The sequence below is a fragment of the Gekko japonicus genome, unplaced genomic scaffold (genome assembly GCF_001447785.1).
Source record: "Gekko japonicus isolate JY-2015 unplaced genomic scaffold, Gekko_japonicus_V1.1 scaffold166, whole genome shotgun sequence".
NCBI classification, from domain to species: Eukaryota; Metazoa; Chordata; class Lepidosauria; order Squamata; family Gekkonidae; genus Gekko; species Gekko japonicus.
Window position 1 is genome coordinate 1,213,195 of NW_015173127.1, and position 26,197 is coordinate 1,239,391.

At 49.2% G+C, this 26,197-nt stretch overlaps 1 protein-coding gene across 1 annotated transcript in view; it reads left to right on the forward strand.

Moving 5' to 3' along the window:
- Positions 1 to 26,197, forward strand: part of PRKCH (protein kinase C, eta) — a 193,624-nt gene that overhangs the window by 162,532 nt on the left and 4,895 nt on the right. The window contains exons 11-13 of the mRNA XM_015422013.1: positions 11,287 to 11,425; positions 13,200 to 13,388; positions 26,095 to 26,197. The exon at positions 26,095 to 26,197 is cut by the window's right edge and continues 71 nt beyond it. Coding sequence (XP_015277499.1) covers positions 11,287 to 11,425; positions 13,200 to 13,388; positions 26,095 to 26,197 — 431 coding nt within the window. The remainder of the gene's footprint in view (positions 1 to 11,286; positions 11,426 to 13,199; positions 13,389 to 26,094) is intronic.

The window sequence follows — 26,197 nt, forward strand, 5'->3', positions numbered from 1 at the left end:
GGGGCCAGGGAGGGCCTTCGCGGGGCTTCCTTGCACTCCCGCCGGCCTTGCAGGTCCACCGCCGGGCCCCTCATGGGGCTCGGCAGTGGAGCTGCAAGGCCGGCGGCGGCCGGGACCGTTGGGGGCGGGGTGTGTGGCCTTATGACACATTTCCGGTGATGTCAGGGGGTGTGGCCTTATGACACACTTTCTGTGATGTCAGGGTGTGTGGCATATGCTAATGAGTTATGCTAATGAGTCCCCCTAGCTCTTTTTCTACGAAACGACCCCTGAGAAACCCTATTGGATCACCCCCAAAGGCCATCTCCCCAAATAGTCTGTTTCCACTCGTTAGTCTCTGGGTAGAGTTGCCCGCCTCCACGTGGCACCTGGAGATCTCCGGCTATCGCAGTTGATCTCCAGATGACCAAGGTCAGTTCCCCTGGAGGAAACGGGAGCTGCGGAGAGTGAGCTGTACGGCATTATACCATGCTGAGGTCCCTCCACTCACCAAACCCCACTCTCCGAGGGTCGCCAGCCCCGAGGGCCAGGCGGGGGTTCCCCACCTCTGGGGCTTCAAGCGGGGTGGGGGGCCACAGCACGTGGGGCTGATTTCCCCCAGCCCCGTGCACCGCGGCCCCCACCTCACTTGCAAAAAAGACCATTTAAAGGGTCTTTTTTGCGAGCTGAGTGTGTGGCCCGCGACCACCCCTCTCCCTCCCATCTGCTAGATTTAAAGGGCCCTCCAGCTGGTTGGAAGGTCACATGGTCCCTGCTGATCAGCTGAAGCCCTTTAAATGAGGCAGGAGGGGAGGAAGAGGGATGGCCGGGTGTGTGGTCACTCTTGGGGGCGGGGCTTGGAGGCATCCTCACCCACCCCCGGAACGTCCCCCAAATCCCCCCGCCAGAGTGATGAGCAGATCCTGCAACCCTACATCCTCCCCGGGCTCCACCCCCAAAAGTCTCCAGATAATTCCCTACCCAGAGCTGGCAACTCTGTCTGTGGGTGGTCCGTAAGTCGGGCTTTTTAGTCTTGACCTCCAGATTTCCCTCCAGTTGATCCCCAGCAATTCACACTGCCCTGCTGCTTTCTCTCCCCGACTCCTACCAACCAGCCTACCTTGTATCTTCCCTCCCGTCTTCAGCTACATTATTTCATTTGCTTGATTTATAGCTCCACCTTTCTCCGCTATGGGGACACAGAACAGTTTACGTCATTCTCCTCTCCTTCGTTTTATCCTCACAACAACCCTGTGAGGTAGGTTAGACTGAGACTGGGACTGGGCCAAAGTCAACCAGTGAGCTTCCACAGAAGAACAGGGATTCGAAGCTGGGTCTCACAGATCCTGCTCTAAAAGTCTAACCACCACACAACGTAGGCTTTCAGGAGATGGCTGCTATTGAACAGTAGCAAGCATCTGTGCCTAGGTCGATCATGCATTTATTTATTTATTTATTGTTTGTTTGTATTTATAGCCCGCCCATCCTGCAAGCGGGCTCAGGGCAGGTAACCTCATGTCAAAAACACAATAAATACAGTTAAAAATTTAAAACACAGTAATAGACATTAAAAACAAGGTCACAACTGGCTGTGAGAGGTTCCCTGGCATATTGTTTGCCACCTCAGGGAAGCCATATATGGACGCCTGCTGCCTCAGCCCAAAGCATGTTGCCTGGTAGCAAATTGCCTTGTGGTTGCTGCCAGGCTTAGCCCTCGTAAGTCCTCCCCCAGTGATCAAAGCAGACCTGGAAATGGCCTTGCTTTTTACTGACAGAAACCAAGGCTCAAAGGCTGGCAATACTGTTGTGGTTACCTAGCAACAGCCACTGCAGGCATCTGTTTCTTAAAGCTACAGGTGCTCTTTTGATCATTTGGGCTTTTCAAACCCTGAGGCTTTTCTCAGGTTTGCAGAAAGATCTGTCTTGTCTGTCCATTGCTCCAGTCTTTGGAGTTAAGTATCCATAGATGGGGCCACGCTGAGAATTAGCTATACTGATAGACCTGTCCACCATAAGCGTGCCTAGTCGTGTTTCAAAACCACTGGAGCTAGTTACCAGTCATGAACTGTGCCAGTGGAAACATTCATCTGGGGGTATCACTTTCTTCTTCATTAGCCAATACTGTCTGGGCAAGGAACAAGCTTTTGCTCAGCTGGGTTGCAGTTAGAGCCAAGAATAACCTGAACCCACATTATTGCAGCCTTCTGGAAGCCAGGCCCTGCCTTCCGGCTTGGAGATGGTTCCTGGTGTGGCTGTTGCATTCGCTGGCCAGAAAAGCTGGAACTTCCAAACTGTAACTCTCTCTTTGATGCATAGTGTCAAAGTTTCCATGCCCTGACTTGTTCCTTGTTTATTTTAGTTAGTGGAAACCTGCAAAATGTGCAGACCTTTTTCTTTTTTTTTAATTTACAGTATCTTCTCTGTGTCCATTTCTCCATTTTCTCACACACCCATTCCTCCCTGCCACCAGGGCTTTTTTTTCTGGGGGAATGTGCCGGAACAGAGTCCCGGAACCTCTTTGACAAAATTCTTTTTAAAATGTTTTAAAGTTCATGAGTTTTCAGTATACAGATTGAAAACTTCATTTCCCACTTGAGAGTTCTGGCATCTCCGCCCCCCCAAAGAAGAAGCCCTGCCTGCTGCTACTCTCTCTCTCTCTCTGTCTCTGTCTCTCTGTCTCTCTCTCTCTCTCTCTCACACACACACACACACACACACACAGATATACAAACACAATGCTCATTGTAACTCCTGCCTAGTAATAAAGGTCCATCTTCCTTCTCTGTATTCCTTCCCATGAACAGCCCCATCTGCCTTGCAGTCTAGTTTGAGGACACCTTAAAAAACCCAAAAATCTGCCTTGCAGTCTAGTTTGAGGACACCTTAAAAAACCCAAAACTTCTGAGCAATTGGAATGTTCACAAAGATTCCATAACACCTCAATAGTTGAGCCAATGGCTAGGGCTCTGTTCAGCCAACTAGCTACAGATATTTAGACAAGGTGCATTCAAGGCTTTGAGACGGAGTCATTTCTAATAAAATATATTTGTGGCTCGATGTGGTGGTTTGTTTCTATAAGCTATTTGGGGATTTAAAAAAAAACAAATATTTTGAGGTTGTGGTCTAACTGTATTATTTTACTTTGGTGTAAACTCTCTTAAAGAAATATTTTAATAAATAAAATAAAAACAACACAGAGAGCGTAGACAAGGCTGCCTTTTAAATATAAGGGCCAATGGAGAGATCCCTGCGTCAGAAATCACGACATTCCAATGAAACAGAGAATACGGAAGGACTTTAGATGCGGTGAGCAAATTGGTTCCAGAAGATGAAGTGTTGTAGAACAAAAAGAATGAAGAGCAATAATGAGGGATTCACAACTTTTATTTATTTAATCAATCAAGCAATTTATATTTCCTTGAATGAGAAAGCCAGAAATTTAAAACAAATGCAACAGAGAAAACAAAGGCAGCAAAGCGTATAAGAGAAGAAACAGGATTAAACTGAGGAACAGAAAATTCAAGATGAGCAGCAGTTCTGAGAACCGAAGGAAAAAAATTGGAAGTGGGAAATCGGGCAAACCTGAAAGAAGTGCATTGGGCAATAACTGAGGCAGATCAGAGAAGCTCATCTTTGTTTGAATAAATAGGAATGGGAAATGTTTGGGAAGCAGGCAATCAAAACTGCAGGCTTTCACGACACTGTGAATAAGAACAAAAGGGCAACAATGGTTACTTTCAGGTGATGGGCTTGGGCGAAGGAGACCAGGAAAAGAACCTATAATATTTCAAGAGAGCGGAGAAAATAAGACTGCAGGATGAGGAAGACAGTTCAGAAATGCACAGCTGAAAGGCTTAATCTGAGCTGGTGAGGAATAGAGATTTAAGAGAAGACCAGATTAAGCCAGAGGAGAAGAGATCAGATCTGGAGTGAAGAAATAAAGCCCGAAGGTTAAAAGGTAAAGGTAAAGGTTCCCTTGCTCGAAAGCCAGTTGAATCCAACTTTAGGGTTGTGGTGCTCATCTCCGTTTCAAAGCCGAAGAGCCAGGGCTGTCCAAAGACGTTTCCGTGGTCATGTGGCCGGCATGACTAAACACCGAGGCGCACGGAACGCTGTTACCTTCCCACCGAAGTGGTACCTATTTATCTACTTGCAATTTCTTGCTTTCGAACTGCTAGGTTGGCAGGAGCTGGAACTAGAGACGGGAGCTCACTCCGTCATGCAGCACACTCAGGTCTTGAACTGCTGAACTACCAACCTTCCACAGCCTGCAGTTCAGCGTCTTAACGGCAACTTGTGTTAAATGAATAGACGAAAGTAGCAATGGAAAGTACCTATGTGCACGTGTGCCACCGAGTTACAACTGACTTATGGCGACCGCAGCAAGGGGCTTTCAAGGCAAGCGAGAAGGAAAGATGGTTTGTCATGGCCTTCCTCTGCAGAGTCTTCCTCGGTGGTCTCCCTTCCAAGTTCCAATCCTGCTGAGTTTGCGAGACCTGATGAGTTTGGGCTATATCACCCTGCCTTCCCTCCCAAAAGGGAAGGTAGAGAACAGGTAACAGCAGGAGCTGACATTTCAAGACAAAGAAAAAAGGGGAGAAGAGAATGAAACTTTAACAGGAAAAGAGAAGGAAAGTTTCAGGATCCATATGCTATAAACAAGATCCCCAGCGAAACAGTGCTTATAAACAAGATTTCCAGCACCTTTGTGTGTTCATAGAATAGAATCATAAAGTTGGAAGGGACCTCCAGGGTCATCTAGTCCAGCCCCCTGCACAATGCAGGAACTTCACAAATACCTCCCCCCACCACACCCCCAGTGAGTTATACCCCATTGGGGAACCTGACGAAGCATTGGGGGAAACGGAATATTTACCTAGGACATCCGTAGTTGAATGGCAATTGTCTGGAAGCAGCATTGCGTGACATAAAATAAAGGAACAAAAGAAGAAGCAAGTTTGTTGACTGGAATTGGAATAGAATAAATTTTTTTCACAGTGAACATTGGTGGAGTCCCACCCATAGGTTGGCAACCCTTCTTCCCCTGGAGGAAGTGGCTGCTTTGGAGGGCGGCATCTATGGCATTATACACCTCTGAGGTCCCTCCCCTCCTCAAACCCTGCCCTACCCAGGCTCCCCCCCCCAATTTCTAGGAATTTCCTAACCTCTTTCTCTCCTCTTGTCAGTCCCCATATCCTCTCCCTGCCTCATTTTCTCCTTCTCAGCCATTCATCAACGTACCTTTAAATTGCCTCCCATCTTCATCTACATGTGTATTTTATTTACTTCATTTATATTCCACCTTTCAGAACAAAAAAAGAAACAAGTTTGTGGACTGTAATTGGAATAGAATCAATATGTCGTCAAAGGCTTTCACAGCTGGAGTTCATTAGCTGTTGTAGATTTTTCTGGGCTGTATGGCTGTGGTCTTGGCATTGTAGTACCTGACGTTTCACCAGCAGCTGTGACCGGCATCCTCAGAGGTATAACAAAGAAAGATGGAGGGTGACTGCTTTGGAGGATGGACTCTATGGCCTTATATTAGGGATGACGGTCTCCAGGTGGGATCTAGGGATCCCCCGGAGTTACACCTCATCTCCAGACTACACAGATCAGTTCCCCTAGAGAAAATGGATGCTTTGAAGGGTGGACTGTATTGCCTTGTACTCCACTGAGGTCCCTGCACTCCCCAGGTTCCATCCCCAAATCTCCAGGAGTCTCCCAATCTGGATCTGGCAACCCTACCTCCCATCCCCTGCTGATGACCAAGGCCGGGTAAGGCTTCTCCCCTCCTCAAACCCTGCCCTCCTCAGACTCCATCACAAAATCTCCCGAAATTTCCCAACCTGATGCTGGCAACCCTAGGTCCAGGCCTGGCCTCAATGAGTCCTCCCTCTAAGGCAAAAACAGGCCTGGAAATGGCTGTTCCCCCTCTCCCTTCCTTTTACTGACAGAACCAAGTCAGAACCTGTGGTTGCCTAGCAACAGCCACTGTGGGAATCTGTTGCTTAAAGCTACAGATGCTCCTTTTATCATTTTCTGATTTTTTATGCTGCCCAGTGTATTTATTTTTTAATTTCACATTTTTCTGCACAGATAGGGCCCTTTTTAGGTTTTTAGAAAGATCTATCTCGCCTGTTCACAGCTCCAGTTACCAGATTTAAGTATCCAATGATATCCCAGCTTCGCTATTAGACTACAAGATTAGACAGATTTGTGGAGGAGAGGTCTGTCAGGGGCTACTAGCCATGGTGACTGAGGGGAACCTCCACATTCAGAAGCATTCAGCCTCTGAATCCCAGGGCCAGGAGGCAACATCAGGGGAAGGCCTTGGCCTCTGTGCCCTGTTCTTGGCCCTGCAGAGGAACAGGTTGGCCACTGTGTGAGACAAGTTGCTGGACTAGATGGACCTGAACCAGCAGTGCTCTTCTGATGTTCTGATGTTCTTAAGCTGACATGACCAGCTCCCACCTCGTGAAGTGACCATACAGATTAGTAGCATGCCTATGCAAAGATTTTAGGCAAGTGCTAGAGGCCCTTCAGGACTGGTACTTCTGGATCTACCCTGTTGCTTTCCAACAGCTGTAATGGCACGTAGGGTAATGGCACGCAGTTCATAGCAACCAGAACTCTGTAAGTGAACAGGGAGTGCTCATCCAGAAAGGGGTGGGAGATAATGACTGGGTTCCCAGAAGTGGATCTTGGACTAAGCATGGGGTGCTTGCAAGTTAAAAAGCAGGAGCGCCCTTTTAGGTCCTTCAGTGCCTATTAACCAAGCTTTTACCATAGAGTTTCCCGCGATTCCTAGAGTTACCCTTTGTCACTTCTGGGTTGTACCTGGAAGTGACCTAGCAACATCGGCGACGTTGCTGGTATCGTGGCCCCCCACTGTCCCTGCCCTGAGACCTCCCACCAGTTTCCAGGTTCAACCTGGCTAGGGTTGCTAGCTCCAGGTTGGGAAATACCTGGAGACTTTGGAGGGTGGAGCCTGAGGAGGGTGTGGTTTCGAGAGGGGAGGGACTTCAATGGGGTACAATGCCATCGAGTCCTCCTTCCAAAGCGGCCACTTGCTCCAGGTGAACTGATCTCTGTCGCCTGGAGATCAGTTGTAATCTCAGGAGATCTCCAGCCGCCACCAGGAGGCTGGCAACCCTACTGGCTACCTCAGCCTTTCTTCTGACCTGGAAGATTCTTACATTTCTTTTGTTGTTCAGTCGCACAGTCGAGTCCGACTCTTCGCGACCCCCTGGACCAGATCACGCCAGGCCCTCCTGTCTTCCGCCGTCCTCCGGAGTTTGCTCAATTTCATGTTCGTTGCCTAACCATCTCATCCTTTGGCCGCCCCCTTCTTCTTTGACCTTCAGTCTTTCCCAGCATCAGGGTCTTCTCCATTGAGTGCTCCCTTCTCATTTGGTGGCCAAAGTATTTGAGCTTCAACTTCAGGATCTGGCCTTCCAGGGAACAGTCAGGGTTGATTTCTTTTAGGATTGACTGTTCTGTTCTCCTCGCAGTCCAAGGGACTCTCAAGAGTCTTCTCCAGCATCCATAATTTGAAAGCATATATTCACTACCTCAAAAGACAAGACTTTCCGCTAAATTCTCCTCCACCTAGCAGGTTGTTCGAGCATGCCAGGAAACCAAAAGAGATCTGACCAGTAACCTCCACAACATTTAGAGATGGTTGATGGTAGGCCGGTGGATGGAACTGGGGTACGGGAGGTTAGGTTTTTGTTGTCACGGTGACAGGCAAGAAATACACAGAAGGCTTAGGCTGACTTCCGAGCAGAGTTTTGCCCTTTTCAAACCGGAGCTAGTAATGTCAAGCAGGCCAACATAAGTCAGGTTCATCACAAGTGAGTCAAAATAGCTTCGAGGCCTGCAAACAGAAGGATGGTGGCGATTAGGAGAAAGCAGAGGCCGAGCAGAGGGGGAAACACAAAAAAAGCCAAAAGGCAACAGAGCGAAGTGATGAAAACTTCTTAGAGGGGAGCAGGGGTCATTTCATAGAAAAAGAGGTGCATGAGCTCATTAGCATAACTCATTAGCATCACTTATTTGCATATGCCACACCCCCTGACATCACTGGAAATGTGTCAGAAGGGCAACATCCACCGCTCAGGCTCCACTGGACTATTTTGGATTGCTGGGGGGGGGGACGTGCAGATCTGTCCTCGCAGAGGAGGGAGAGCTTGTACCTGAATAAAACTTGGCCTTAAAGGTGCCACTGGACTGTTTTGGACCGGGGGGCTGGGTGGGGGGCTCTGCAGCTTACCGGGCTGCTTCTTGCTCTGACTGAGGGCTGCTGGGAGCAGGGGGCGGGGATTGTTGCATGTGCCCGCCCCCTGGGCTCTTTACTGCAGGAGCTCCGCTCCTGTGTGCTCCTGCAGGAAAGGTCCCAGGTTCAATCCTTAGTATCTCCAATTAAAAAGGACTAATCTGGAGGTGATGTGAAATACCTCTGCTTGAGACCCTGGAGAGCCGCTGCCTGTCTGAGTAGACAATACTGGCTTTGATGAACCAAGGGTCCGATTCAGTAAGAGGCAGCTTCCTGTGCTCATGTGATTTTCGTAATTTAGAGACACCTCCTCATCGGAACAGAGAGGACGGGAGTTTCTAGAGGATCCCTGCTGGGTAGGAGGGAAAAGCAGGTGGCAGTAGGACTTCCAGAGCATTCGAGGACACTTAGGAGAAGCCTGTGGTCTTTGGCAATAAATGATGAACATTTATGTTTACCTTGGTGTGCCCCTCATATGACTGAACCCTAACTCAATACTCGGCCCTAGAGGCAATGTGTGTACATTACGACACCGGGCAAATTTGAAAACTGGATAGCTCCACACTAGGTTTGTCAGCTCCAGGTTGGGAAATCCCTGGAGGTTTTGGGGGAGGCAGAGGAAGGGGAGGTTTGGGGAGGGGAGGGACCTCAGCAGGATAGAATGCCACAGAGCCCACCCTCCAAAGCAGCCCTTTTCTCCAGGTGAACTGATCTCTGTCGGCCGGAGATCAGTTGTAAGCAGATCTCCAGCCACCAACTGGAGTTTGGCAACCCTGCGCCTCACACTCTAGGGCAGGGGTGTCAAACATGCGGCCCGGGGGCCGGATCAGGCCCCTCCCCGGAGGGCTTCTGTCAGGCCTGCAGTGGAACTGGCTGTCTTCTGCTGCTTCTTCCAGTTCTGCTGCTGCTGTGTCATCGTAGGTTTGCAGCTTACAGATACACAACCTGAACAGCATACTCAAGATTGCAACAGCACAGACATTTTGATGCAGTAATTCAGAGCAAGAGGTGTCAGTTATCAGACACTGTTGAATAAACAAAATATTGCAAGAGGGCTAATGTTTTAAGCATGTTTTTATTTTAAGTAAATATTTATTTGTGTTTGCGCCCTTTATGAAGTTTATATCTCCACTACCTGGCATTACATTTTATGACACACATGGCCCCGCCTGACAAGGTCTCATTTATGTCAGATCCAGCCCTCATAACAAATGAGTTCGACACCCCTGCTCTAGGGGCATTCACTCCTGCTCTTTGTCCTGAGATCTGTATCAGGAGGATTTCCGTTCCGTTCCCACCATGTTTCCATCTGCCCAACAGCATAGCCTTGCCTTTGGGGGCCTCAATCTGGAACTGCTACTTGGCGGTTTTTCCTTGGAAAACGGAAAGGGTGATTCACCTTCCAGCAGAGGCTAATTCTAGTTCTTTAAAATGTAGCCGCCTTGCCCTGGAGATCTATCTAAGGAGGGGTGGTTTGGCTACTTTTCCCTGGAATTCCAGAGGAAGGAGAGGAGATACTCCCTTCATACACACCCCTCAAACATACACACCTAGAACTGCAGCAAGTCCACCTGTGTGGCTCCATCATCCTGCTTTGAGGACCTTCAGCCTTGGAGGAGCATTTGGGAGGCAACCAGAAGGGCCACATGTCAGTCCACAGCTTAGTGACTGTCTTCATATTCTGCCCTTTCTCTTTTCCCCTCTGCCTTTCCATACATCTGTCATCAGCTCTCAATTCCTATTCCTTTTGAATGCACTTGTTTACCCCAGCGTAGTTAATGAACTGAGTATGTGACCTGAGGCAATGAGTCGTTATAGTAGGTAGGGTAGGGATCCCAGTCTCCAAGTGGGACTTGGGGATCCCCTGGAATTACAGCTCATCTCCAGACTACAGAGATCAGTTCGCCTGGAGAAAACGGATGCTTTAGAGGGTGGGCTCTGTGGCATGGTGCCCCACTGAGGTCCCTGTCCTCCCCAGGCTCCATCCCCAAATCTCCAGGAGTTCCCCAACCTGGATCTGGCAACACTACTCCCCCATTCCCCACCAATGGCCGGGGGGACCTGGCACCCTAAGGTAGGGTGTTGGACTAGAACCTGAGAGACCTGGATCCAAATCTTCACTTTCCCATTAAGTTAGTTCAGAAGGCAGCTTCAAGTCCAACAGCAACTTAGAGACCAACAGGATTTTTATGGTATGAGCTTTTTAGAGTCTGACAACGTGAGCTTTGACTCTTGAAAACTCATACCCCGAAAAATGTTGTTGGTTTCTAAGGTGCTACTGGACTTGAATCTGCCTGTCTCATGTTGGTCTGGTCACTCTTCCACATCGGGGAGGGATCACAGCTCATGGAGAAGGGCCATGGGCCAGAGGTAGAGCCCTTGCTGCTTCACCTTTGGGCCCCTCAAGATCCCTTGGAATTACAACAAAGAGAGATCAGTTCCCTTGGAGAAAATAGCAGTTTGAGAGGATGGACTCTCTGGCATTATACCCCACTGCAACCCTGCCCTCCCCATATTTCCTCCCACAAATGTCCAAGAATTTCCTTAACTGCAGTTGGCAAGTCTAGTTCAAAATTTTAGATTCCAATTCCATTTCAGACTAGTTCACAGTTTGGGGGGGGGGCATTCTGCCAGGTTTTAAGTAGGGATGGGCACAAACTGCATTTTTGCTGTTCGATTCATGGCTCCAAGCCATTTAAACCAAACAGCTGAGCGGGGGGGGGGGGGGCTGGGTGGGGACATCATGTCATTCTAGGAATCACCAAAGGACTCTATGGCTTACCATAGAGTTTCCGCTGATTCCTAGATCTATGCAATGTAACTTCCAGGCTTTCCATGTAAGTGACATCACAGCTTTTTTTAAAAAAAACTTTTTTAAAAAAATTCTGCTGCTGCCACTGAGTGTGGGAGGACTGGCAACGCCAGATGGTACACTATTCGTAGGCATTGATCCTGGGTTTGTTAACCATCTGTGCCTTTCAGCCTCAGTTTTTCCACCCACAAACCAAGACATACTATTATCATTGCCGCAGGGACCTGAAGCTGGATAACGTGTTACTGGATCACGAAGGCCACTGCAAGCTTGCTGACTTTGGGATGTGCAAAGAAGGTATCCGGGACGGAGTCACCACGGCAACATTCTGTGGAACGCCGGACTATATCGCCCCAGAGGTAGGGGAACGGCTCTGCCAGCTCCACTGCTGCCCTGTCATTTAAACGGCGCAGCTCTCCAGCACTGCTGTGTGATTTAGACTAGAACTGTGCATAATATTTCCATCTGGTTCCTGGTTTATATTTGCATTTTTCATTGTCCCCCCCCCCCACTGTGCCCACGTAAGCTGCCTTGAACATCTATCCATACAACGAAACATGTGTGTGTGTGTGTGGGGGGGGGGTTCTATGATGCAGGCTTTGGGTTCTCCGCCAAGATACTCAGCTTCAGGCTCTACACTCCAGTTCAGTGAATCAGGCAAAAGTGCTTCTTATTGTCAAAGAAAAGGCAAGGCAACCTTGATTCACAATAACTAGACAAACAAAGGGAAATCCGGGGTCCTTCAGTGGTTGCCAAAATACAAAACAGTCAATGAAATCAGCTGAAACTTACTCAGACTCCAAAAGGCGTGTGGGGGAAAATCCTGCCCAAAGGACGCGAGCTTCCTTTCCCCCCCACATAAACATCATTAAAATAGCATAAAATATTTAGCACCCCAAAAATGATTACTCAGATGCTGCTAGGGTTGCCAATTTCCATGTGGGGCCTAGAGTTTTCTCAGAATCATAACCAATCTCCATACTGCAGAGATCAGTTCCCCTGCATAAAATGGCTGCTTTCTAGGGTGGACTCCTCCCTTCTGAGGGCCCTCTAGGAATCTCCAAATCTCTGTTTTTTTCACATGCATACAAACAGGGGTCATTTAATAGAAAAAAGGTACAGGAGCTCATTAACATAACTTATTTGCATATGCCACACCCCCTGACATCAACGGAAGTGTGTCAGAAGGCAACACCAACTGCTCACGCTCCACTGGACTGTTTTAGATTGCTAGCTATGGGGGGGGGGGACATGCACAGATCTGCCCTAGCAGAGGAGGGAGAGCTTGTACCTGAATAAAAATTGGCCTTAAAGGTGCCACTGGACTGTTTTGGATTGCTAGCTGGGGGGGGGGACGCGTAGTTCTGTGCAGGAAGGCATGAAGGAAGGGAAAAAAGAGAAGGAAAGGAGTGAAAGAGGGAAAGAAAGAGGGAGAGAAGGAAAAAAGGAGGGAAAGAAGGAAGGAAGGAAGGAAGGAAGGAAGGAAGGAGAGAGAGAGAGAGAGAAGAAAGAAAGAAAGAAAGAAAGAAAGAAAGAAAGAAAGAAAGAAAGAAAGAAAGAAAGAAAGAAAGAAAGAAAGAAAGAAAGAAAGAAAGAAAGGAAGGAAGGAAGAAAGAAAGAAAGAGGGAAAGAAAGAGGGGAAGAAAGGGGCTTCTTGCTCCTCGCGGCATGGGGCTGCTGGGAGCAGGGGGTGGGGCTTGTTGCATGTGCCCGCCCCCTGGGCTCTTTACTGCCGGAGCTCCACTCCTGTGTGCTCCTGCAGGAAATGACCCCTGCATATAAATGAGGTAATAGACCAAGGAGGTAATAGTATTCTTGACCCTACTTAGGGTTGCCAGCATCCAGGTGGTGGCCGGAGGTCCCCTGGAATCACAACTGATCTCCAGGCTACAGAGATCAGGTCCACCTGGAGGAAAGGTCAGCTTCAGGGGACGGACACTTGTTATCACATCCCTGCTGGGCTCCCTTCCTCTCCCCAAACTCTGCCCCTTCCTGGACATCTCCCCTAAATCTCCAGGAATTTCCAAAGCTAGAGCTGGCAGCCTTAGATGGGGCAGTCCGCAAGCGACGGACAAAGAGGGACCAAGGATAGCCGACGAGAGGCTCCATCCCGATCCCTTCCTCTCGTTGCAGATTTTGCAAGAGATGCTGTACGGCCCCGACGTCGACTGGTGGGCCATGGGAGTGCTGCTCTACGAGATGCTCTGTGGCCACGCCCCCTTCGAAGCCGAAAACGAAGACGACCTCTTTGAAGCCATCCTCAACGATGAGATCGTTTACCCGACTTGGCTCCAGGAAGACGCCGTGGTGATCCTGAAAGCAGTACGTATACCCCCTTGGGGCTCTGCGCATCTGTTCAACACGACCTCCCCCTGGGCTGGTAAAGCTGAAAGGGATCTCAAGCCATTGCCTAACCCATCTTGTCCTATTTGTTTATTTATTTGGTTCAATTTCTATCCCCGCCCTTCCCGCAAGCGGGCTCAGGGAAGGTTAGAACATTAATATAAAACAATCAAATCAAGATTAAAACTATGAATTTAACCCTTAAACGATGGCGATCAAACTACATCACAACTATTACAACGGTGCCCTGGTGTTAGGCAATTAAGAAGAGAAGAGATTGGATTTATACCCCACCCTTCACTACCCAAGGGAGTCTCAGAGCAGCTTACAAACTCCTTTCCCTTCCCCTCCCCTCCCAACAGACACCCTGTGAGGTAGGCGGGGCTGAGAGAGCTCTGACAGAAACCGCTCTTTTTCAAGAACAGCTGTGCCAGAACTATGGCTTGCCCAAGGTCATCCAGCAGGTGCGAGTGGAGGAGTGGGGAATCAAACCCGGTTCCCCCAGATTAGAGTCCGTGCACTTAACCACTACACCAAATTAAAGGCAGAATGGGCAAGATCCCACAAGGGATTCCAGATTATATTTATTTATTTTTGGGATTTCTATCCCGCCCTACCCAGTGGCTCAGGGCGGCTAACAACAATATAAAGCATAAAAACAATAAAACAATAGTATAAATAGTTAAAATTCGGTGCTATAAATCTACATACAGTCTACAGGACCCTACCTTGGGTAAACCAAGGCGGTTATCATTCTGTGTCCTCGAGAACTGAAGACCATGGAACAGAGGGTAACAGCGAGATATTGGAGCTGACTAAAGTATGTCCAAGGGGGATTCGTCTCTCTCCCCCTACAAACACACCCTCACAGACCTACTTGTGTGTGTTAAGTGCCGTCAAATCACTTCTGAGCTATGGTGACCCTATGAGTTAATGACCTCCAAAATGTCCTAGGATCAGCTGCCTTGCTCAGGTCTTGCGAACTGAAGGCCCTGGGTTCATTGACTGAGTCTCATCTCAGGTCCTCCTCTTTTCCTGCTGCCTTCCACTTTTCCCAGAATTATTGTCTTTTCCAGTGACTCTTGTCTTCTCAGAATGTGACCAAAGTACGAGAGCCTCAGTTTAGTCATTGTAGCTTCAGGCTTGATAGAACCCACCTATTTATCCTTTCAGTGGTCCGTGGTGTCTGTGTAACTCTCCTCCAACATTTCAAATGAACAGATCTACTTACTGAAATGTCTTCCATGCCACCCTTACAGCGGATTCGTGTCAGATTGATGGTTTTCAATGCAGGTAACTTGAACAGTGTGAGACGCAAAACATATTGGGCCGTATCCTGTCCCTCAGCTCAGCTGATGAACATGTGAAGCTGCCTTATACTGAATCAGAACATCAGTTCATCAAGGTCAGACTGGCCAGGGTTCTCCAGGGTCTCAGGCGGAGGTCTTTCACATCACCGCCTGGCCTTTTAACTGGAGATGCCGGGGACTGAAAGTGGGACTTTCACAGAGCCACAGACCCTCCCCTTGCCTACTTAGACTGGCAGAGGCTCTCCGGGGTCTCAGGCAGAGAAAAGTCTTTCACATCACCCGCCACCTGATCCTTTACCTGGAGATGCCGGGGGATTGAACCTGGGACCTTCTACATGCCAGGCAGATGCTCTGCCACTGAGCCACAGCTCTCCAGGGTCTCAGGCAGAGGTCTTTCCCATCACCTCCTGCCTGGTCCTTTTAACTGGAGATGCCGGGGGATTGAACCTGGGACCTTCTGCATGCCAAGCAGATGCTCTGCTGCTGAGCCACAGCCCCTCTCCGTCGCTCTCCAGGTTCTCAGGCTGAGGTCTTTCACATCACCTATTACCTGGAGGTCCCTTCCAGCTCTAGGATTCTATGACTCCGAGACCTCAGTTCACACTCATCGAAAGCTCATACCTTGAAACTCTTGTTGGTCTCTGAGGAGCCTCCTGGACTCGAATCTAACAGTTTGATTCCTAATTTCATTATAGAGCAGGAAATTCACAAAGACGTCCCCTCCCCACACCCACAGTGACCCCTGCTCCATGCCCAGATGTAAAAAAAGAAAAACCCTCCAGGATCCCCGGCCACGCTGGTCTGGAGGAAAATGGCTTCCTGGCCCCAAAGTGGCGACCGGCGTTTCCCTGGGCGTGTAAGAAAGGGCTACGAGAACTAAGCACTGAGGCAACCCTTCCTGCCCTCCCTCTCATGATCTGCTTGAGCCCTTTTAATCTAGTCAGAAGGTGGGAGGGGTGTTGTAAAGAGGGCTTAGAAACGATGCAAAGGTACCATTGCAGGTTGTAATCAGCTTGATTAGAGCAGAGGAGAGATCTCTGTTGGGTATAATGGTTAAGAGCGGCAGACGCTGATCTGGAGAACCAGGTTTGATTCCCCCACTCCTCCTCCACATGCAGCTGCTGGGTGACCTTGGGCCAGTCACAAGTTCTCTCAGGAGCTCTCTCAGCCCCACCCACCTCACAGGGTGTCTGTTGTGGGGAGGGGAAGGGAAAGGAGATCGTAAGCCACTCTGAGACTCCGAGTGAAGGGCGGGGTATAAATCCAGCTCTTCTTCTTCTTCTTCTTCTGCCTCCTCCTCCTCTTCTTTTCTGTTTCTGCTCACGTCTGACAAAGAGATCTCTGACTCTCACACGGACACACGAAGCTGCCTTATACTGGCTCAGACCCTTGTCCTGCAAAGTCAGCGTTGTCTACCCAGGCTGGCAGTGGCTCCTCCGGCGAAGGTCTTTCACATCACCTACTGCCACATCTTTTAACTGGAAATGCCGGGGATTGAACCTGGGACCTTCTGCATGCCAAGCAGATGCTCTGCCTCTGAGCCGCAGCCCCTCCCTTGGCTCTCAGAAGCTCATACTCCAAAAATCTTTTTGGTGTCGAAGGTGCTACTGGACTTGAACTTCACCGTTCTCCTGCTGACCAGCACAGCTACCCACCAAAAGTAGGAATCAAACCAGACCATTTGTGGAAGTCTGACTGCCCCCTCCCCAACAGCACCCCTCCTCTCCTTCTGTGGCACCTGATGGAACTGACATAAGAGAACGTAAGAGAATATAAGAGAAGCCAATGTTGGATCAGGCCAGTGGCCCATCCAGTCCAACACTCTGTGTCACACAGTGGCCAGAAATACCAGGTGCCATCAGGAGGTCCACCAGTGGGGCCAGACATGCTTCCTGACATCGCATGGATCCATCCTTTCCCTGCCCAGGTGCTGCATCTTTGGCTGCCAGCAGTGAGAGCTGTGATGTCATAATGCAAAGTTGCACTCGTCATTTTGGCAGGGAAAGCTAAAGATTGGTTGGCACTAAGTCCACAATGACCGGTTATAAAAGAACAAGACTCTCAATCCAGTAGCACTTAAAAGACCAACAGGACACAGGGATTCTCAAAAGCATATACTCTCAAACTCTTGTGGGACTCCTAAGGTGTGATTGGATTCAAATGTAGATTTTTGCTACCCTCCAAATACGATTTCCGGGGTCAAATTAGACCCACTTTGGTGTAGTGGTTAAGAGTGCAGACTCTAATCTGGGAGGAGGAGGAGGAGGAGAGGAGGAGGAGGAAGAGGAGGAGGAGATTGGATTTCTACCCCACCCTTCACTCAGAGTCTCAGAGCAGCTTACAAACTTCTTTCCCCTCCCCTCCCCACAACAGACACCCTGTGAGGCAGGCGGGGCTGAGAGAGCTCTGACAGAAACTGCTCTTTTCAAGAACAGCTCTGACAGAACTATGGCTTGCCCAAGGTCATCCAGCAGCTGCGAGTGGAGGAGTGGGGAATCAAACCCGGTTCTCCCGGATGAGAGTCCGCGCACTTAACCAGTACACCAAACTGTGTTTGATTCCCCATTCCTCCACATGCAGCCAGCTGGGTGACTTTGGACAAGCCACGGTTCTCTGAGAGCTGTTCTCTCAAGGGCAGTCCTCAAAAGAGCTCTCTCAGACCCACCTGCCTCACAGGGTGTCTGATGTTGGGAGAAGATGGGAAGGAGGTTGGAAGCCACTCAGAGACCCCAAATGAAGGGCGGGCTGTAAATCCACACCTCCTTCTTCTTTGACTCTAAAAAGCTTGCTCTGTAAGGTGCTCCTGGACTCAAATGTAGCCTGGACTCAACAGGGCTACCCACCTGAAGCACATTCAAACACCAGCTGGGGAGCATTTAAAAGCACGTAGCGCTGTGAGCAGTAACCGAGCGGGTCATTTCTGGGCATGATGAAAGCAACAGGGAAAACGGTGTCCGCCATTCGCCGTTTCCTCCTCCTCTGAAAACGCCTCGAAAGAGGGGACTGCCCCTTGGGCCGCCATCAGCCGTTTCCTCTCCGGAGCCCATGTTACTTTCTCAGGATCCTGTTTTGGATGCGAGGTCTGGGAAGGTCAGGAGCTCTTCCTGACGCCCCCTCGAGCTCCCTCGCAACAGGAAAGCGGCAGCGAGTCAGAAGAGGCTCTGGGGGAACCGGTTGACAAGGCAGAGCGAGAATTCCTCAGCCTCTCAAAGGGGATTCTTCCATGACTTCCCGCCAAGCGTTTGTTTTCAATTAGCTTTTTTTTTTTTTTTTGCTGTTGTTGGGTTTCCACAGACAAAGCATATTTCCATACGACAGAAAATGTCAGTCCGCTTTGAATAAAGGCAACTGTAGTAGCACGGTCGATGCAATTTAAAGGGGGTGACGACGACAATGTGGATAGTTTTGACCGAATCTGGGGAGCTCTTCCTCAGGATGACCAACCGCGTTGATCCAATCATAGCTATACTTATTTCTCAGATACTTATTGGTCTTGACTCTAATTAGCGCTTCCTGGTAAACACCCCCACCACCACCTATATAAAAGGCATGAAGAAGTCTGTTTTAATGAGGAAGTGAAGAAGTCTGTTTTAAGAAGTGTGCATCTATGGCGGCGGGTCTGACACGTCTCTCAGACCTAGTAAAACAAGGGGAAATACGAGATAAACTTGGATTAGAGGAAATTCTTGGAACATCCATCCCCTGGTTCCGTTATTTACAGCTTAAGAACTTGATTGATCGGTTAGCACAAACAGATATTTTCATCAGACCAAAGACGGAATTTGAGACTCTCTTGTCTACATATACAACCCCTCCATGAAGGGATTGCTTTCTAAGGTGCACAGACTTTTATCATCTGCTGAAGGCTCCCGATCTCTTCCCTGCCAAAAGATTTGGAAAGCAGACTTGGAAACAGACTTGCGACAATCACATTGGCTTGACATATGGAATTCTCCGGTGTTTTCCTCACGGGTTCACAACATTAGGATGGACTCCTTCAAGATCATACACAGATGGTATCTCACACCAAAAAGGCTGAATGGAATGAACCTTCAGTATGATCCTCTGTGTTGGAAAAACTGTGGATCTCTTGGAACTTACTTACACTGCTGGTGGGAATGCCCAGTCATTCAGCAATTCTGGAAAGACATATTCTCCCGAATCAACAGCATCACGCAACAAACACTCCCTGTCACTCTGGAGCTCTCCTTGCTCAATCTCTGGGATTCATCAGTTGGGAATGACTCCAAAAAGACCCTTACTTCCATTCTTCTTGCAGCAGCCAGACTCACGATTGCGGCAAACTGGAAATCTCCATCTCCTCCTACTCTGACATCCTGGTATGACAAGATTTGGGATCAGTTTGTGATGAACAAAATCTCTACTATAGTAAAGGTAAAGGTTCCCTTGCTCGAAAGCCACTCGAATCTGACTCTAGGGTTGCGGTGCTAATCGCCATTTCAAAGCCGAAGAGCCAGCGCTGTCCGAATACATTTCTGTGGTCATGTGGCCAGCATGACTAAACACCAAGGTGCATGGAACACTGTTACCTTCCCACTGAAGTGGTACCTGTTTATCCACTTGCAATTTCTTGCTTTTGAACGGCTAGGTTGGCAGGAGCTGGAACTAGAGACGGGAGCTCACTCCGTCATGCGGCACACTCGGGTCTCGAACTGCTGAACTACCGACCTTCCACAGCCTGCAGTTCAGCATCTTAACCACTTGAGCCACCGCAGCTCCTACTGTAATTTTTTGGGGTTTTTTGTTTTGTAATGTTTTGTAATCGGTCTACTAATATAGTAGACCGAGTACAAAACAGCTCCAGTAAAACGTATGATAAATTTGTACGTACCTGGTATCCAGTACTCGACTTCATGACAGAACACAACGTTCTAGGACGAGCTATCACACACGGCTTCACTTTTGATTTCACTCTGACCTCCGCCTTGCTGCTGAGACTCCTCTTGTGTTCAGAGTAGCAGACTCCCAAACTTGTTGTATTTTAAACCTGACTTCATTCATTGAGATTTATAGTTCAAAAGTCGTTTTTATATATGGGAATAGATCTGATACTAAATTATTATGTTATTATGTTATAACTGTTGGTGCATGTTGAAAACTTTGTTGGTGATTAACTGACTGGTTTGTAATTGTTGTAAAGCAGTTCGAGACCCAAGTGTGCCACATGACGGAGTGAGCTCCCGTCTCTAGTTTCAGCTCCTGCCAACCTAGCAGTTCGAAAGCAAGAAATTGCAAGTAGATAAATAGGTACCACTTTGGTGGGAAGGTAACAGCGTTCCATGCACCTTGGTGTTTAGTCATGCCGGACACATGACCCCAGAAACGTCTTCGGACAGCGCTGGCTCTTCGGCTTTGAAACGGAGATGAGCACCGCAACCCTAGAGTCGGACTCGACTGGCTTTCGAGCAAGGGAACCTTTACCTTGTAATTTTGGATTCTCAGGACTATTGTATACTGTTTTGCAGTTATTATACATGTTGTAAGTTATACTTGATCTTAATGAACATTTTAAAAATCGAAAAGAAAAAAAAGAAGAAGTGTGCATGTTAAGTCAACCTGGGTCTGGCAACCCTAGCCGCTTTGGAGCCTGATCAGGGACAAAAGCAGAATAGAAACGAAAGAGTTTTTAAAGGTCAACAGAAATGAATACACCGTTGTCCTTCTGTGTGGCACATGCAGAACCCCACTGTAGAGCCTTTTCAAAATAGCAGAGACGGCGGGCAATTTGGATCTAAGAGTTCAACCCTACTGAAAACAGGGTTGCCAGGTCCTATCTGGCATCTGGTGGGGTTCTCCTGGGTCCTTCCCGGGATCTTCTACAGCACAATGGCATCACCCGGAAGTGGTTTCATCATGTCCCCGACGTTGGGGGGGATGCTCTAGTTTTTGGGCAAAACTCTATGGTTTTTTGCCTTCAAAACCATAATTTGCCCAGAAACTAGAGTATCAACACACACACCCAACATTGGCAAAACGATGGTTACACTTCCGGGTGATGTCATCACATCGGGGACATCACCCAGCGATGTCCCTGTTTGGGGGTGGGGTTTCCTCTGCCAACCAGCTGGCCGATGGCGGATCAAAGCCCTGAAAAGCGTGGGAACCCCTGCTGGGACCTGGGAACCCTACTTGAAGAAGAAGAAGAAAAGAAGAAGAAGAAGGAGAGGAGGAGGTGCTTGGATTTATACCCTGTCCTTCACTACCTGAAGGAGAGCTGATTACAATCTCCTTTCCCTTCCCCTCCCCACAACAGACACCCTGTGAGGTAGGCGGGGCTGAGAGAGCTCTGACAGAGACTGCTCTTTTTCAAGAACAGCTGTGCCAGAATTATGGCTTGCCCAAGGTCATCCAGCCAGGTGCAAGTGGAGGAGTGGGGGAATCAAACCCGGTTCTCCCAGATGAGAGTCCGCACACTTAACCACGACACCAAACTGGAAAGAAAAGGAATTCTGTGGCTAGTATGAATTCTGCACATTAAGCATACTTTAATAGTTTTGCGTGCTTTAGTTTGCCTCCGCTGGTCCGAGAGTGAGCTGATGTAAGAAGAACCCCGCCTTCGTCCCTTTACAATCTCACGCAGCATCTGTTTTGGAATTGCCTGCCCACCTCCGCTCTTATCTTTTCCTGCCGTAAGGGCTTGAAACCACAAAGTAAACTCCACCTGGATTCCGGTTTCTGTTCCCAGCCTCTGAGTCATCCCAGAAGGGAGAGATGGGAAACACCTTGACACAGTGACCGCCATGGGCCCAGCCGGGCAGTGCAGCGGGCACTTCTCGACTCGGGCATGTGACCGGCAGTCATAGCCTTATACAAAGACCTACCAGTGATATTGCATTAGAGATAGAGCTCAAATATTTGCAATCTGAGCAACGCGCACCACCCAACGATACACAATGTCTGGGGATTTACGGTACTGCCACCAGGAAGAAAAGGAGCATTTTATAAACAGTGTGGCTGTAAAGTGCATTGTGCGCCGCCATGGACTTTCGTCATTTGAATCCTCTCCAAGCTTTTGTGAAAAAGGATGGTAGGGCCAAGTGAGCTTTTAACCAGAAGCTGTGGTTTATCTGAACTGTGGTCCAGCTCAATTCGAGTCCAGTAGCACCCTAGAGTTAGGGTGACTGGCCCAAGGTCACCCAGCGGGCTTCCATGGCACGAGCTCAGTGGGGGACCTTGGGTCAGTCATACCCTCTTAGGGCTGCCAGGTCCTACCTGGGTGCCAGTGGGGGGGACTCCCAATCAATGTTCTCTAAGCTGTGGAGTCTTGTGAGCAAAAATTCTACTTTGTGAGCTACCGGCATTAAAGCTGTGAGCGAGCGAGTTGGCTACGGCATAAATTAGTTTGCTCTGGAGCCATCTTTCCTGAGCCAAGACAAAAATGTGTAAGCCGGAGGCTAAAAAACTGTGAGCTAGCTTACACTAACTCAGCTTAGAGGGAACACTGCTCCCAATCCTTCCAGACATCGGGGGCGACGCTGTAGGTTTTGGGCAAAACTCTATGAGTTTTTGGCCTCGAACCCATAGCGTTTTGCCCAAAACCTAGAGCGTGGCCCCTGACATCGGAAACACAATGATGTCACCCCTGGGCAATGTCCCCTCTAAGCTGTGGAGTCTTGTGAGCAAAAGTTCTACTTTGTGAGCTTGTTGTTGTTCAGTCACACAGTCGCGACCCCATGGACCAGATCACGCCAGGCCTTCCTGTCTCTTTGTGAGCTACTGGCATTAAAATTGTGAGCGAGCGATTTGGCCATCCCTTCCTGAGCTAAGACAAAAGTGTGTGAGCCAGAGGCTAAAAAGCTGTGAGCTAGCTCACACTAACTCAGTTTAGAGGGAACTCTGCCCCTGGGTAATGTTATCATGACAGCGCCAGAAGGGGGCTTCTTGGGGGTGAGGCTTCCCCCACTGGCCAGCTGGGCCGCAGCAGATTGGGAGTCCCTGGCCCCACTGGGGGAGTGGCAACCCTATACTCTCTCAGCCTCACCTACCTCCAGTGTTCCCTCTAAGCTGAGTTACTGTGAGCTAGCTCACAATTTCTTAGGCTCCGGCTCACACATTTTCGTCTTCGCTCAGGAAGGGATGGCTCTGGAGCAAACCAATTGATGCAGCAGCCAAATCGCTTGCTCACAACTCTAATGCCAGTAGCTCACAAAGTAGAATTTTGGCTCACAGGACTCCACAGCTTAGACGGAGCATTGCCTGTCTCACAGGGTTAATGTGAGGATAAAGCAGAGGAGTAGGCTGTGAGCCGCTTCGGGACCGCAACTGGGGAGAAAGGTGGGGAATAAACGAGTAAAACAAATAAAGAAAGAACAAACGGAAACCCGAGAGCCCGAGAGCCATCCCTCCTCTCTCCCTTTTATTACTCTGACTTGTCCGCTTACATAATCATTACTGCACATTCCGCCTCTTGCTGAAGGGCTCTTTCATGGAAGCCTCAATTAAAGTAATTACTCTGTTTCCCTAATTACGGCCCCCTTTGTTTATGATTAAATGGATCTTGGGGAGAAGCCTTCCCCCCCCCTCCCTTTTTGCATCCATTCCGCTCTCGTTCTTTCCTGCCGTTCATCTTAATGGATTATTGGAAGTCTCCAGGTTATCCCTCTTTCCACTGCAAGGGCAGTTAGATTCTGTTCGTCTCATTCTTCACCCTGTTAACTCGTAGGGGTGAGAGTTTTCTGCATAATGCTAACCACAGAAAGGAAACCTGTTGGCTTGCTTGCTTTAAAAAAGGGGGGGGGAAACCTTTGTGAGATCACTGCAAAATACGGCAGGACTTCTAAACCAATTTCATTTTTCTCAAGGCACGCAAAGGAACAGAGCCAGGCTCTAACAAGCCCTGTAGTAGCCCGAAACGTCGTGGTGGAGGGGAGGCGAATTTGGCCCAAATAATTCGGCGCATTATGGAAACGGTCGCTTCGTTCCTTGCGTGCTGGGCTATTGTTCCACACTTTACGAAGAGGATGCAACTATTCCTCCTGTCCGGTCTGAAGCAGGACGATCCATTCTCCCACTTCAGGCCTCTGCCAGCCCATGGCTAGGGTTGCCAACCTCCAGGTGGTAGCTGGAGATCTCCTGGGATTACAACTGATCCCCAGGCGACAGAGATCAGTTCCTCAGGAGAACAAGACCGCTTTGGACGGTGAGCTAGGGATGCCAGCCTTCTGGTGGCCATGGGGGACTTGGCAACCCTAAGTTGAACTCTATGGCACTATGCCCCATTGAAGCCCCGCCCCTCCCCAAACCCCACCCTCCTCAGGCTCCACCCCCAGAATCTCCAGGTATTTCCCAACCCGGAGCTGGCTACCCTACCCATAAGTCTGAGTCTGTTTTGAGCTTTATCTGACTTAGTTGATGGTTATTAGGGAGGGTCACCAACAAGGCTTTTTTTGTAGAAAAAGCCCAACAGGAACTCATTAGCATAATAGGCCACACCCAACAGCAGAAACTCATTAGCATATTAAGCAACACCCCCGACAGCACAGCTCATTGGCATATTAGGCCACACCCCATGCCTTCCCTTGGCTTGCCTGGGCGCCCCGTGGTTGTGAGGAGCCCGGGCAAGCCGGCCCTTGGACAGGCACAGGGAGACACAGGGAAGGCATTTAAATGCCTCCCCGATCCTGCCAGGGCCCCCCCCCGGCCCGCCCACCTCAGAGTCACCAGGGGGGTCACTCTCCAGGCCTTCCCTCTGTAGCCACGCACGCAGAGGTTTTGGCTGTAGTGGGCGTGGCCAACTCTGAAGCCAGCCGGAACTCCGTTCCTGTGCGTTCCTGCCCAAAAATAGCCCTGGTCACCAACATCCAGGTAGTGACTCCCTTTTTGTCTCTGGACACAAACAAAGCGGCTACGGATCGCCTAGGTTTGCCGTCCGTTTCTTCTGACTTCTTCAGGCCACTGTCTCAATGGTGGAGCCCCTAAAGCTCTAGAAGTTAACTCTGACTTTGCAGTCTGTCTTGCTTCAGAGCCCAGCAGGAGGGCCAAACTCTGACTGCAAAGTCAGAGTTAACGTCTAGAGCTTTCGGGGCTCCACCATTGAGACAGTGGCCTGAAGTAGTCAGAAGAAACAGACGGCAACTTAGGTGCTCCGTAGCCGCTTTGTTTGTGACTGTGTCCAGAGACAAAAAGGGAGTGATCAACAACTTCTGTGAAAAAGGACTGTAAAAGAAAATACTAATTCATTTTAAGGACGCCATTTGTTGCCTAATACTTTATGTGTACAGTGTTATTTTTTTCGGTGGTTTGCTTACTTGCCTATGCTGTACATCCATTTGTGGTTGACTTTAACTTCCAGGTGGTGGCTGGAGATCGCCTTGGGATTACAACTTTTCTCTAGGCAACAGAGATCAGTTCATCTGAAGGAAACAGCAACTTTGGGAGGTGGACTCTGGCATTATACCCCAATGAAACCCCTTCCCCAAACCCCACCCCTCTTCGGTCTCCAACCCCAAAATTTCACAACCCGGAGCTGGCAGCCCTAGACTGTTCTGCTACACGAGTAGACCACGCCTAAGGAAACAGCCGCGCCGTCGCTGCCAATGTGGCACAGATTCCACTCTTTATTAAGTTGTTTTGAAGATGACTTCTATCCCACACTCTCCAAAGCCTGTCCGAGGCAGCTAACAACATAAAATGAAGCTATAAATAGTGCAACCGAAAATATATGTACCTACGTGTATATATGCATTTAAAAATTACATAAAGAAATTATATGTCAAAAACAGATATAGGGTTCCCAGGCTGTGGCTAGCGACCCCGGTGGGGGCGGGGGGTCCCGTGCTGACAGATCCCTTTCCCACTCCACCGCATCTCCTCCCACCAGTGCTTCACGTGCTGGCAGGCAAAGCATCAGTTTGCTGGGAGGTCTCCCGCTAAGAACACAGCACTCCCGGAAGGAGAACAAATAAAGGTGTGAGTCAGGTTTGGACCCATGAGAGCTGTGCCTGAGCTCTGTTCTCACAAGGGAAGTCTCTTCCCAGGTGTTGTCCTAGTGCCTCTTCATATAAAGGCCCTGCAGGGCCGTCTCCGCCCATATTGTCCAGCCTGCCAATGAAGCACCTCATCTCAAGCACTGCTGCCGGTGCCCCACCCAAAGAGGTGGCTTGAGGCGGGGTCTTCTCTGTGGTGGCACCTTGCCTGTGGAAAACACTCCCCTTTGAAGCTTGCCCAGGTGCCTACAAGATGGGATTTTATTCACCTTTTAACAGAGTCCTTGTCCTGCTCTCTCCCCACTTTCTGGTCTCTGCTTTTATGCTGGTTTTAATGTTGGCTGTACTAAAATGCCAGGATAGGAACCTGCAGAGCTCACAACTGACAGCACCCCTCTCTTCCACCCTGTTTTCTTTTCTTTTTTCCAGTTTATGACGAAGAACCCCAAAAAGCGCCTGGGCAGTAGCGCACTGGGTGGGGAGAGAGCGATCCTGCTGCACCCCTACTTTAAGGAACTGTACTGGGACCTGC